Source organism: Heterocephalus glaber, unplaced genomic scaffold, assembly GCF_053883595.1.
Source record: "Heterocephalus glaber isolate CG9 unplaced genomic scaffold, H.glaber_assembly_v1.0 deba00001465, whole genome shotgun sequence".
Lineage (NCBI taxonomy): Eukaryota > Metazoa > Chordata > Mammalia > Rodentia > Bathyergidae > Heterocephalus > Heterocephalus glaber.
The window spans coordinates 1,187,258-1,198,835 of record NW_028258312.1 but is presented as its reverse complement, the minus strand read 5'-3'; the positions used below and the strand labels follow the sequence as shown (position 1 = coordinate 1,198,835).

The 11,578-nt window shown below is 52.7% G+C and overlaps 2 protein-coding genes across 5 annotated transcripts; one reads left to right on the top strand and one right to left on the bottom strand.

The window, feature by feature from the left end:
• Positions 1-66: 66 nt before the first annotated feature.
• On the top strand, positions 67-2,445 carry Smim33 (small integral membrane protein 33). The gene is made up of 2 exons (XM_087180802.1): positions 67-204; positions 1,932-2,445. The coding sequence occupies exons 1-2, from the start codon at positions 196-198 to the stop codon at positions 2,301-2,303; spliced, it is 381 nt and encodes a 126-aa protein (XP_087036928.1). The 5' UTR covers positions 67-195; the 3' UTR covers positions 2,304-2,445.
• Positions 2,446-4,902: 2,457 nt separating this feature from the next.
• Sting1 (stimulator of interferon response cGAMP interactor 1) lies at positions 4,903-11,017 on the bottom strand. Of its 4 annotated transcripts, none has more exons than XM_021255909.2 (8): positions 10,808-11,017; positions 10,500-10,602; positions 9,817-10,061; positions 9,516-9,699; positions 9,153-9,261; positions 7,587-7,906; positions 6,460-6,646; positions 4,903-5,389 (listed from the first exon to the last, which is right to left on the bottom strand). In XM_021255909.2, exons 1-8 carry the CDS (start codon positions 10,939-10,941, stop codon positions 5,196-5,198), a joined length of 1,476 nt encoding a protein of 491 aa, XP_021111568.1. In that variant the 5' UTR covers positions 10,942-11,017; the 3' UTR covers positions 4,903-5,195. The 4 variants fall into 4 exon arrangements, with proteins under 4 accessions (XP_021111568.1, XP_021111569.1, XP_012926633.1 ...); XM_021255910.2 differs by having other exon boundaries at positions 9,817-10,043; positions 10,808-11,011; XM_013071179.3 differs by having other exon boundaries at positions 7,587-7,825; positions 10,808-11,001.
• Positions 11,018-11,578: the final 561 nt, after the last annotated feature.

Here is an 11,578-nt window from a genome sequence, read left to right as displayed (position 1 = left end):
CTCAGAGTTCAGGGCTGGCCCAGGGGAGCCCAGATGTTCCCGGAAGTGCAAGAGCCGTTAGGATGTGTGCCGAGGGTGTGTGCCTTGCAGCCCCGCAGACGTGGCAGCTCCTGGTAGGGACTGAGCTGGGGCAGCTAGTTCTCCTCTGCCTTGCTGTCCTGCAGTCCCCAGGGAGCCCCGCTCCACTCCCGGACAATGCACCAGGTAGACTTTTGGCTCACCCCTTCCTGCCAGGCTGCCCCGACTCCCTGCAGAGGGCCCTACCTTTCCCTGGCCTGAGTTTCCCTTCTCTCCTCCTGTACATTCAGTGTCGTTGCTGCTTTACATAGCCTGCCTTTACAGCCAGCCTGCCTTGGACGCCTAGACTTGCAACGGGACTGGGGACTGGGCTTCCCAAGTGCAAAGGGACACATGTAGGAGATGGGATGCATGGGGAGTGTGACTGGGGGATAAAGGAAAAGAGTTTGCCCTGAGCAGCCTTTCCTGGACTCCAGGTGCCTATCCACAGGGGCTCAGGCCAGGGCTCAGGGTTGGAGGGGGCCTCCACCCCCAAGGGTCTGCTTCGGGACCTCAGGTTGGGGAGGAGGAAGCCAGGGAGGGAAGGTTCTCATCCTATGATGCCCTCACCAACTCTGGGGTTACTTTTGAGGTTTTCTTCCTTCACTGCTGCCCCCACCCCCACCCCCATTCAACATAAGCAGGGTAGAGACAGAGCATGTTCCCCAGCTTTTAGTAGAAGAACCCAGGGACCCCATCAGAGGTAGATGACTCGGGATCTACATAGTCCGCCCTTGGCAGAACCAGGAACCCACACTGGGCACCTCCCTCTCCGGGTCCCCAGGATTTAATCCCAAGGCCTGGGGACATGAGGGTGTGGTCTTGAGATGAGACACCTCCCACACTTCACCCCAAGCTTCTGGAGTTCATGTCCCCTCTTCCTGCTCCCATCCCCTGGTGCCACCTTCTTATCTTCCAGTGAGTCTGGCATGGGGAGCCCGAGACTGGGGTTAGGGTTAGACTGGGGGCCACTGATTCCCTTTTCAGGATTTTAGGGCAGTTACTCACTAACAGCCCCTTTCCCGACCCAGGACACAGGCTCTATTTAAGGATCTGGCGGGAGACCTGGAAAAGGGGGCAATGGGAGGGGACTTTGGGGCCAACCCTATATGCCAGACTGAAGTGAAGTCTGTCTTTTTGACCCTTTCTGAACAAATTTAACATCACACCTTATCTTTCTTTCTTTCTTTTTTTTTGTTTTGGTACCGGAGATTGAACTCAGGACCTTGTGCTTGTGAGGCAGGTGGAAGAACCACTGAACTAAATCCCTAGGCCACACCTTATCTTTCTGTCTCTTTTTTCTGTCTTCCTTATCTGGATCTTTTCTTTCCCTTTTTCTCTTTTCTTTTTTTTTGAGGGGGGGGCATTTTGAGATTTTTGTCTTGCTATGAGATTCAGGCTGGCCTTGAACTTACTACAGTACTACTGTAATAAGCCCAAACTGGCCTTGAACTTGCAGCAATCCTGCTGCAGCACCTGTCTCTTTCCCCCAGGTGCTAGGACTACAGGTGTAAGCCACCAGCAGGTTCGCTTTTCCTCTTTGTATATTTCTCTCTCTCTGTATCTTTCTCTGTCTCTGTCTTATTCTCTCTGTTGCTATGTCTGTGTTTACCTCTGTGTTTCTTTTTCTCTATTCTCTCTCTTCCTCCACTTTTTTTTTGGGGGGGGGTACCAGGCATCGAACTTGGGACCCTGTGCTTTCGAGGCAGGCAGGCGGCAGAAGCACTGAGCTAAATCCCTGGCCCCCTCCACTTCTCCCTGGAGCTCTCTGTTACTCTCAGCTTCCTTTGAGAATCCCTCTCTATTTTGGTCTTTCTCATGAGCACATGCCCATGTCAGTCAATCTCTCTCTCTCTCTGCCACCCACCTCCCAGGTTGGCCACTACCCTCCACCTTCTCCCTCTACAAACGGCTCAGCTGAGCAGGAGCCCCTGAGGCAGCTCCCAGAGGTGCTGGGTGGGGCGGATGGGTTGCCGCTCCTCACCATCATCGTTGTCATCTTTGTCCTGCTGGCAGTGTGTATCGTAGTGGCAGTGCACTTTTGGCCAAGACTCCACCAAGGTCATGCCACTTTCCTGACAGAGCTACCTGGCCCAAAGCCAGAGGATGGCATCTACCTTATCCACTGGCAGCTGCTGGGCCCCCAGGACAGTCCCAAAGAAGCCCAGCAAGGACTTCCTGGCCTTGGCTCCAGCCCTGCTCCAGATGGGCCCAGGCCCAGCATGGATGAAGTCACATATCTGTAGGAAGGAGATCTGGAAAGTTAGCCTGACCTGGGTCAGAACAAGAAACTGGACCACGAAAAGAGCAAAAGCAAACCGGAGCCTGGGCAGAAGGGAATGGTAAACTCGGCTAGCATGCCTTGTTGCAGACAGGAGAAAAAGAAGCTCAAGGGCCCTGCCCATGGACATGCTGCTTCAGGCATTCCCAGTGCCCAAGGCCACCTTTACAAAGGTCCTCCCTCCTCAGGACCTCTGAACCCCAACCTCCTTCTCCAAGTCCCTGCTCTCCCAGCAGGAACATCAGAGGCCCAGCAGAAGCCCTGGATCCTACAAAACACAGCCCGGAAGAGCCGAGGCAGAAAAACCCATGGTCTGCCTTCTCTGAGACTCTGGGGACTCAGCGAAGGAAGGAGCATCTTTTGCCTTTCACACCTTGGGGGCCAACCCTTTGGCTATCAGGACCTAGGCCTGATGACAACCTCCAAAGCTCAAGCACTATTTATATTTCCAAGATCCTCTTTGAATGCCCCCTTTGACTCTGTCTTGCCTTCCCAGGATGTGATGGGTGGAGTCTAAAGGCTCTTATTATCTCCCACTTTTCTACATGCTTGGGCTGTTGGAACAAGCCTAGAATTTACCACAAAACATTTCCCAGATCCAGAACTTTCCAGCTGGTGGGAAAACAGGAAAGGAAAAGAAGTTCCATGGAACCTCTTTGGGGAAGGAAGGATGTGGAGGGGCACTGGAAAAGTGAGCGGGGAAGGAAGGGGCAGGAAAATGTAGGCAGGGCCTGCAAAGACAAAGCCAGGCCACCTGGTGGCTCCCTGGAAAGACATCCATTCTCTGGCACCTTGGAACCTCATCCAAGTACAGCTGAGAACATGCAAAAGGGGCTGGGGGTGTAGCTCAGTGGTAGAGTGTTTCCTGGCATGCACAAGGTCCTGGATTCAATCCCCAGTACAGCAAAAAGGCCCATCGTGATGGGGCATGCCTACAATTCCAGCACTCTGGAAGGCTGAAGCAGAAGGATTGAAAGTTTGAGCCCATCCTGAGCAATTTGGTGACTTAGGGAGACTCAAAAAGAAAAAAGTAAAAGGGACTGAGGATATAATTCAGTGAGAAGGCCCTGGGTTCAATCCCCAGTACTGGGTGGTGGTGGTAGGGATAAGATACTTATGGAGGGAACTCTTGTACTTTACCCTGGAGACCTCTGGAGGAAAATTAGTCAACCCGGGGGCATAGCCTCAGTGAGACCCCAACAGTCAGGGAGACTGAGACATACCTGCAGATGAAGGGGAACAGACATGGGGGTTGCAGTGTGTGCAGGGAATAGGCTTCCCTCCTGAGAGTCTGGTAAGAGGCAGTTAAAATGTTAACAGTCGGCAGTGAACTACCTCCCCAGCCCTTGTTATTTTGAGACAGGCTGTCTAAGTTGCCCAGGATGGCCTTGAATTTGTGATCCTCCTTCCTCAGCCTTCTGAGTAGCTGGGATTACAGATGTGCACCACTAGGCCTGGGAACACCTTCTTCTTTTGGGTCAGCTCTGTGCTAGACTCTGGTCCTATCTGTGGACCTAGAGACACTGTACCATTTACTTGTCACAACCTTGAGAGGAGGAACCGTATAGTTCCCATTTATACTTGGGCAAACTGTGGCTTGTTAAGATGCCCAGCCAGACATGGGAACTAAGTGGTGGAGTCAGGATTTGAACCTGGGAGCCATCAGACTTCATAGTAGGACACCATGCTTCAGGCTCATGGGTGGGGTGGTTTCTGGTGTAGGAATGACTGATGTGAGGGAGGATCTTCAAGTCTTAGGGTGAGATGGCTGATACAGCTGGGGGACAATGCACTGTCCCCCTTGACTCACTTCCTTGGCTCTGTCCTCCCTAGGGCCAGCTAATTTCCTCTGGCCACTGTGTCCTTGTCTGGAACATTTCTCCAAAATGATGTTTTATTCAGAAATTTTTTTTTTTTTTTGAGACAGAATCTCAGTATGTGGTTCAGGCTGGCCTTGAACTCATTATGTAGCCCAGGATGGCCTCAAACTTGCAGCCATCCTCCTGCTTCAGCCTCCTGACTGCTTGGATTATAGGCATGCACTACCAAGCCTGGCTCTGGCCTTGAACTTGTAATCCTCTTGGCTCAGCCTCCCAAGTGCTGGGATCATAGCCAGGCATAGGTATGCCACCATGCCTATCTGAGATCCTGTCTCAAAATAAAAATAAAAAGGGCTGGGGATGTAGCTTAGTACACTTGCCTAGATGTGTGAGGGCTGCTGATAAGGGTCAGGATATAATGAAACCACAGCAAGACCACGTACCTCAGGGGAGAGCCTTTGGCACTAACAGGAGAGCAGGCAGGAAGCACTTCTAGAAGCCTGAAGACAGCCTTCCTGAGAGGGTGGCCTGGCAGGAGGCCCACAGTGACCTCGGTATTGCAGGGAGGGAGCTGGAGAAAGTCATACCCCAACCTCACTCCCTTCCATTCCCTTGTCTGAGCTGCCCACTGACCAACATGACCAAAAGCCAGAGAGCAAGGGAGTCTGCTGATGTCACCAGACAGGTCAGCATCCCGAGGCAGAGGAAACCTGGAAAGGCCAAAAGAAGATTCCTGCACATCCCTTAAGTTTCCCCAGCAGTTAGAATTTACTCAGAACCTCATGGACAGAGTCCTCATAATGAGCTTGTGAGGCTGGCAGGGCAAGAGTTATCCTGTTTTGTAGATGAGAAGACAGGCTCAGCAAGGTGAGCCTTGCCAAGGATGCAGGACTCGGCTGGAGATGTCAAATCCAGGCCCACCCTTTCCTGTAGGTCCCTTGTGAAAGGAAGGGGCTCTGCTGGACATCCAGCCACTGAAGAAGTCCCCAGTCCAGAATCTTGGGGACCACCAGAAGCTCAGGCAAGGTGACCCGGCCTCAGAAGATATCCGTACGGAGTGGGAGAGGCTGATCCATCCCACTGATGAGGAGCTGGGGTTCCTGGGACAGTGTGGTTGAGTCTGGCACCGCTGAGGTCTCGGAGCTGCCAAGAGTAACCTCCTCCCTTTCCTCCTGCCGCAGGTGCCGGAGAACCTCCTGTGACAGCGAGAAGCTGCTTCCTTCTGTGGGTCCTAGGATAGGACATAGGGGAGAGAGGGGTGAGGACTTACACATTCACTCTAGAACACACCCACAGGAAATGGTGCCAAGACCCTCCACCCTCCCTGCCCTCTTCCCACCTGCCCTGCAGCCAGGGCAACTGGAGTCTTATGGAATCCCAAAGCTGGGAATGTTTTGGTTTGGTTTGGTTTGGTATGGTTTTCAGTTTGGTTTTTCTGAGGCAGGGTTTTATTATATGGTCCAGGCCAACTTTGAACTCGCTATGTACCCCACACTGGTCTCAAACTCATCACCCTCCTGCCTCAGCTTCCAGAGTGCTAGGATTACATGTGTATACCACTATGCATAGCTCAGAAGTAGCTTGCTTGCTTGCTTTTTCTTTCTTTCTTTTCTCCTTTTTCTTTCTCTCTCTCTCTCTCCCTTTCTTCCTTTCTTTTTTCCTTCCTTCCTTCCTTCCTTCCTTCCTTTCTTTCTTTCTTTCTTTCTCTCTTTCTTTCTTTCTTTTGAGAAAGGATATCACTATGTGGTCTAGGCTGACCTTGAACACACTATGTAGCCCAGGCTGGCCTCAAACTCATAGTAATCCTCCTGCCTCAGCTCCCCAGGTGCTGCAATTGTAGGCATGTACCACCACGCCCAGAAGAAGTGGCTTTTAATATAATGGAATTGCCACCTTTTGTTTTTGGGGCTGGTGCTCCAAAAAGGGCAGGCACCTGCCCAAGGTCACACAGTGAGGGAATGCCAGGGCCAAGATGACAGGCCTGGCCTTTTGTGCTCCATACTCTCTAAGGGGGCTCTTCTTCCTGCAGCATCCCTAGATGAAGTGGAGGGCTCCTGGATTCACCTCTTCAGGCTCCACCCAGGGCTTATAGTCAAAGACCTCAGAAAGCAATCTAGTGTCCCAGGATCTGGGGGGGGACACTTGTCCCAGGATCTGGGGGGGGGACACTTCTCCCAGGGAGGAAGGGGCCGGGTTCGACTCTTCTGACCACTTGGGAAGGCCCAGAAATGGTGCTACCATACGTCCTTCTGACTCTGGGAGCCCAGAGCCCCCAACTCCTTATGCCCTCCAGCCTCTTACCCTGGTAGATAATGAGGCGGCACATGTTCTGACACTCGGGAACATCTGCCAGGATGTCCTCAAGTGCCCGGCAGAAGAGCTTGGCCTGTTCAAGCCGATCATCCCGGCTAAAGCCAGCCCTGGCATCCTGTGACATGGCAAACAAGGTCTTCAAGGGCGTGGCATACTCCAGGACACAGGTGCCTACCTGGAGGAGGTGAGAGGGAGACCAGGTGAGCTGGGCCCAGGGCTGTGGGACAGAGTCCTGGGAGGTGACCAGCTGGTGGGGCCTACCCCATCTCACCTGCTTTTGCCTCTGACATAGCAGGACAAGGCTGGGCTAAATTCACCTTTCACATGTCCTGCTCCTAAGATCCCAGGGTAAGGGCCAGAGAAGGAGACCATCCACTGCCCCCGATGGAAATTGAGTCTCAGGGCTGAGCTCTGAGCTTCAACTATGGTCTGGGTTTCCCTAAACCTTCTTGAAATCATCCAGATGTTCTTCCAGCCTTCATGAAGAGAAGCTTTGTGGCCAAGAACATGGTTTAATTCCATTCAAAATTGTCTACTTAGGGGTTGGGGATTTAGCTCAGTGGTTCTGGCTCCTGCTGTGCAAGCGCAAGGTCCTGAGTTCGATCCCCAGTACCAAAAAAAAAAGAGGTGAAAACAAAATTGTCTACTTTCTCACCATGTTGTTGAGCCTCAGTTTACTCCCTTTTTTTTTTTTTTTTGAGACAGGGTTTCACTGTGTAGTCCAGGCTGGTCTTGAACTACTATGTAGCCCAGGCTGGACTGGAACTCTCGGCAATCCTCCTACCTCAACCTCCCGAGTGTTGGGATTCCTAGGATGGGCCACCACACCTCACAAATTTGCTCCTTTGAAAAGCAGGTATCATAACTGTCCCTACCCCATGGAGCAGTGATGAGGATTCAATTGGTGGTCATATATGCATCCAGAATAGCATCTGGCGTGCAGTAGGGGCTCAATAAATGTTACTCATTATCACCCAGAACTGAATCTTTCCTAGCATTGGGACTGACTGAGGAAACTGGCTGAGAGATGAGTCCTGAATTTGTCAGTGCTTAGCCAGGGCCCAGAGTTTGTGGGCCTGATCCCCCCCTGGGCCCCTGCCTCTCTGCACACTCACCGGCTGCCCGTTCTCCAGAAGCTGATAGACGCAGTTAGAGTAAATCCGCCCTTTGATCCCAGCACAGTCAATGCTCTGCTGGGGCAGAGTATGCAGGAAGCGAATGTTGGGATCCACCACACTCAGGTCATCAGGCACCCCACAGTCCAACGGGAAGAGGATGTACAGCCGGCGGCTCGCTGCACCCCATAGTATGTTGTTGTGAAGCTCACTGTAAGCTTGGATCCGAGCCTGGAGCCCTGGGGTCAGGAAGCCCAAGAAGTCATCCATGTTAATCCCGTCTCCTATCCAATCCAGTACTAACACCCAGGCCACTGGCCCTGTCAGGGTGTGGATGCAAAAGAATCGAGTTAGCTGGGTGTGGTGGCACGTGCTTGTAATTCCAGCACCCGGGAGGCTGAGGCAGGAGGAACACCACAAATTCAAAGCCAGCTTGGGCTACTTAGTGAGTTCAAGGCCAGCCTTGACTACATAGTTAGACACTGTCTCAAAAAAACAAAAAACAACAGAAAAATTTAAGGGTCCTCATTGTACATGAGGCCAGGGGAGCAAAGAAGAGTCCCTAGGGACTCTCTCATTCTCCTACTCCTACCATCCAATTCTCCCTTCTCTTCTGCCAGATTCCTGTGTTAGCTCCATCCCTTCCCACCACGACTTTCAGGGCTCTGAGAGATGGACAGAGCCTGGGAGGTAACATTTCCAGCACTGCTAGGTGCACAGAGCCAGGCCTCTAGCTCCAGAACAGCTCCCTTGGGAAGCCCTGGGACCAAAGAGAGGCAGCATTGAGATGTGGAAGAGCCACAGCTCTGGCCTATAGTCAGATGAGACATGCATGGGCTCCACAGAGAATTAGTCAAGGGCCCAGGCTCCAGAGAGGCCTGGGTTCAGATCCTATCTCCTCTCACTAAATTGTGTAGGGATGGGCAAATCACTTATCTCTCAGAATCACATTTTTTTGTTTTGTTTTTTGAGACAGGATCTTGTTTTGTAGTATAGGCTGGCCCTGAGCTCACTATGTAGCCTATGCTGGCCTTGAACTCACAGCAATCTTCCTGCCTCAGCCTCCCAAATGCAAGAATCACACTTTTTTTCCCCCCAGTACGGGCAATCAAACTCAAGACCTTGCACTTGCAAGGCAGGCTCAGTGCCACTGAGCTAAATCCCTGGTCCTGAATCACACTTTCTTATCTTTAAAATAGGAGTGATAAGCCAGGCATGTTTGTGCACCCCTGTAATCCCAGCACTCGGTAGGTTGAGGCATGAGGATTGCTGTGAGTTTGAAACCAGCCTGGGCTACATAGAGTTCAAGGCCAGCCTCAACTACATAGCAAGACCCTGTCTCAAAAAACAAAAATAAATAAATAAATATAAGGGTGATAATTATCCCTTCTTCAGACTATAAGGTAAAAGATAAAAAGCATATAAGAGGCAAGAGGTACATATTTGTCAAAAGCCTTCCAGGATGCCCTTGGTAGACATGAAGATACTTTGCAAAATGGAGGAGGTTCTGGATACAGAGGCTGGGCATTTTACTCCCCAGGAATAGGGACACAGAGGGTAGCCCACCTGGCAGAATCAGCTGCAGGTACCCAATGTAATATGACCATGCTAGCCCGTGGGCCACATTGAAGTTCCCTTTTTCACAGACTGCAGAGATCTCAGCTGGAGCCAGGCCCTGTGGAGAGCAGTATGGGGCTGTGGGCCCTCCTTCATGCAGGACACCCAGAGCCCTCCTCCTCCAAGACACTTTCCCAACCTGCTGTGGACTTGCTCCTTCTCTGCTGTCACTGGGCTCACCGTCTGAGGTCATTATAGGCTCCCCTGCCAGGACCCCACCCTTTAAACTAGCCCCACTCCCAGGACTCAGCTCAGGCAGGTCACACTAGCCACAGCATCCACTCAGCCAAACCTTCCCCCTCCCTGTCATACCTGGAGGCCCAGGAGGATGCTGAGTGCTTTTGAGAGGCCCAGGAGTGCAAGTGTCCAGCTGAGGGACAGGGCAGTGTCCATCGGGAGGAAGCAGTAGAAATAGCAGGACAGCAGCAGCACTGCCACTCGGCGGATGGGGCAGCCCAGGCAGGCCTGCACAGCCTTCCAGTAGCTGCCCCGGTACCTGCAGGGGACAGCCCAGCCCCAACTCAGGCAGAGAAATTCAGGGAGGGGTAGGGCTAGGAGTCAAGGAAGCAAGGCTTGTTGGGTACCCAGACTCCTGGGAACAGTAGGCAATCACCTGGAATGGATATGGCATAGCTCTTCGGCCAGACAGCAAGCCCCTTTCAACAGCAGGCCCAGCTGCAGGGAGGCGAGGTGGAACACCAGATATCGGAGAGTGTGGTCCATCGGCTCCCCAGTCCCCCAAAGGACCATTAGGCAGAACCCTAGCAGGACCAAAGCTGCCTCCTGGGCCCTGTGACCCCTGGGGCGTGGGATGGATGGATGCAGGCTGGAGTACAGCATCTGTGGGCACCAAGAACTCTGTGGGCACACTCACATCACTCTGCTGCCCTGCTGGGACTGTGGCCCTGGCTGGGCACCTCCCTCAGCTTCCCCTGAACTGGTGCCCATCATTCCCACAGGCTGCTCCTGGGGACACTTCTAGCGGGTAGCCTGGCTATGCATCATCCCAGTAGCTCCTGTCCAGGGTGTTTGTTGAAAACAGAGCAGCCTCCCCTCCATGCCAAATCGCACCCGAGTGAGACCATAGGTATGGTGCAGAAAGAAGGCAGCAACTTTCCCAAACCCAGACCTGAAAGCATTCTGTGCCACCCAACCTGCCAGGGACCCTGAGGGGCCTGGGCTGTCTTAAAATGCACCCCAGGGAGGACTTGAGTCACCAGAGCTCAGGGAGTGGGAGCAGACATTGGGTCTCATTTCTGAGGCTTGGGGTCCCAGCAGGGCAACTCCTACCCCTACCTTCTGCCTCCTGGACACAGGTTGTTCTTGGAAGACCACGGGGAGCAAAGGACCAGTCGGTGCAATGGCTACCAGCAGCCACCCGAGCCTCTCAGGGTGTAACCTAGAAATGAAATATTAAAACTGAAACCTTCTCAGCAAGCCCTCAGCCCTGGCACCCTGCCAGACCACTTGAGGAGGAAAAGGGTATTTCCTGCTCCTCAGGGAGACAGACTGTTCTCAGCCCTGACCGGCCAGGCCTGAGTTGAGGGTGTGGGTAAGGCTTGGAAAAGCCCCATTCCATTGCCGTGTTCACTTGTCAGCCTCACCTGCAACCACAGCCCTGCCACTGATCCAAGCACTGATAAGATCCAGCAGGACAGCACACAGGGTTGAAAGCCACGAACGAGTGCCCCTGTCTGGTTGATGAGGATTTCCAGATGCAGATTCTTTTCTGAACCATGGGACATCAGGAGGGGGTGGGGAAATAGGCACAGTTATTTCCTGGAAAACACAAAGGGCCTGAGGGAGGAGCTGGCGGAGGACTGGGGTTTGGCTCTGCACTGCATGGAGGAAGTTGTCAACCCTGCAAGTGTCAGAGAGCTGCTCCCAGGCGGTTTGTGTAGCTGGTAATGTAACATCCGGGGAGGGGCCACACAGGGCCCCCAGTCTCTGCATTAATAATTCTAAAGTGTTTCCCAAGTACTACAAATGTCATTTCACACAGTCCTCCCTGCCCCCATGTCAGGCAACTACAATGCTATCCCCATTTTACAGATGGGTAATCTGAGGCCCAGCAAGTTGAGATAACTTGCTCCAGGAAGCAAGGGAGAGAGGCTTTGAAGCTCAGTGGGTTGTTCCAAAGCCCAGCTTGCTCTGTGCCTTGATTTCCTGAGACAGGGTGATAGGTGCCAGAGCCCTGTTTCATGCATCACATCCAGTTTCCCTTTGTGTAGGAGCATCTCTGTCTCTGGCTTCTGTGCTGATTTGAGGACAGGGGAGGCTAGGGAGTGGGATTAGGGTGGTGCCCACAGAGCAGCAGCAGTTCATTCGTGCCCAAATTCACCATTTGCTGGGACCACATCATAAGCAGATGCAGG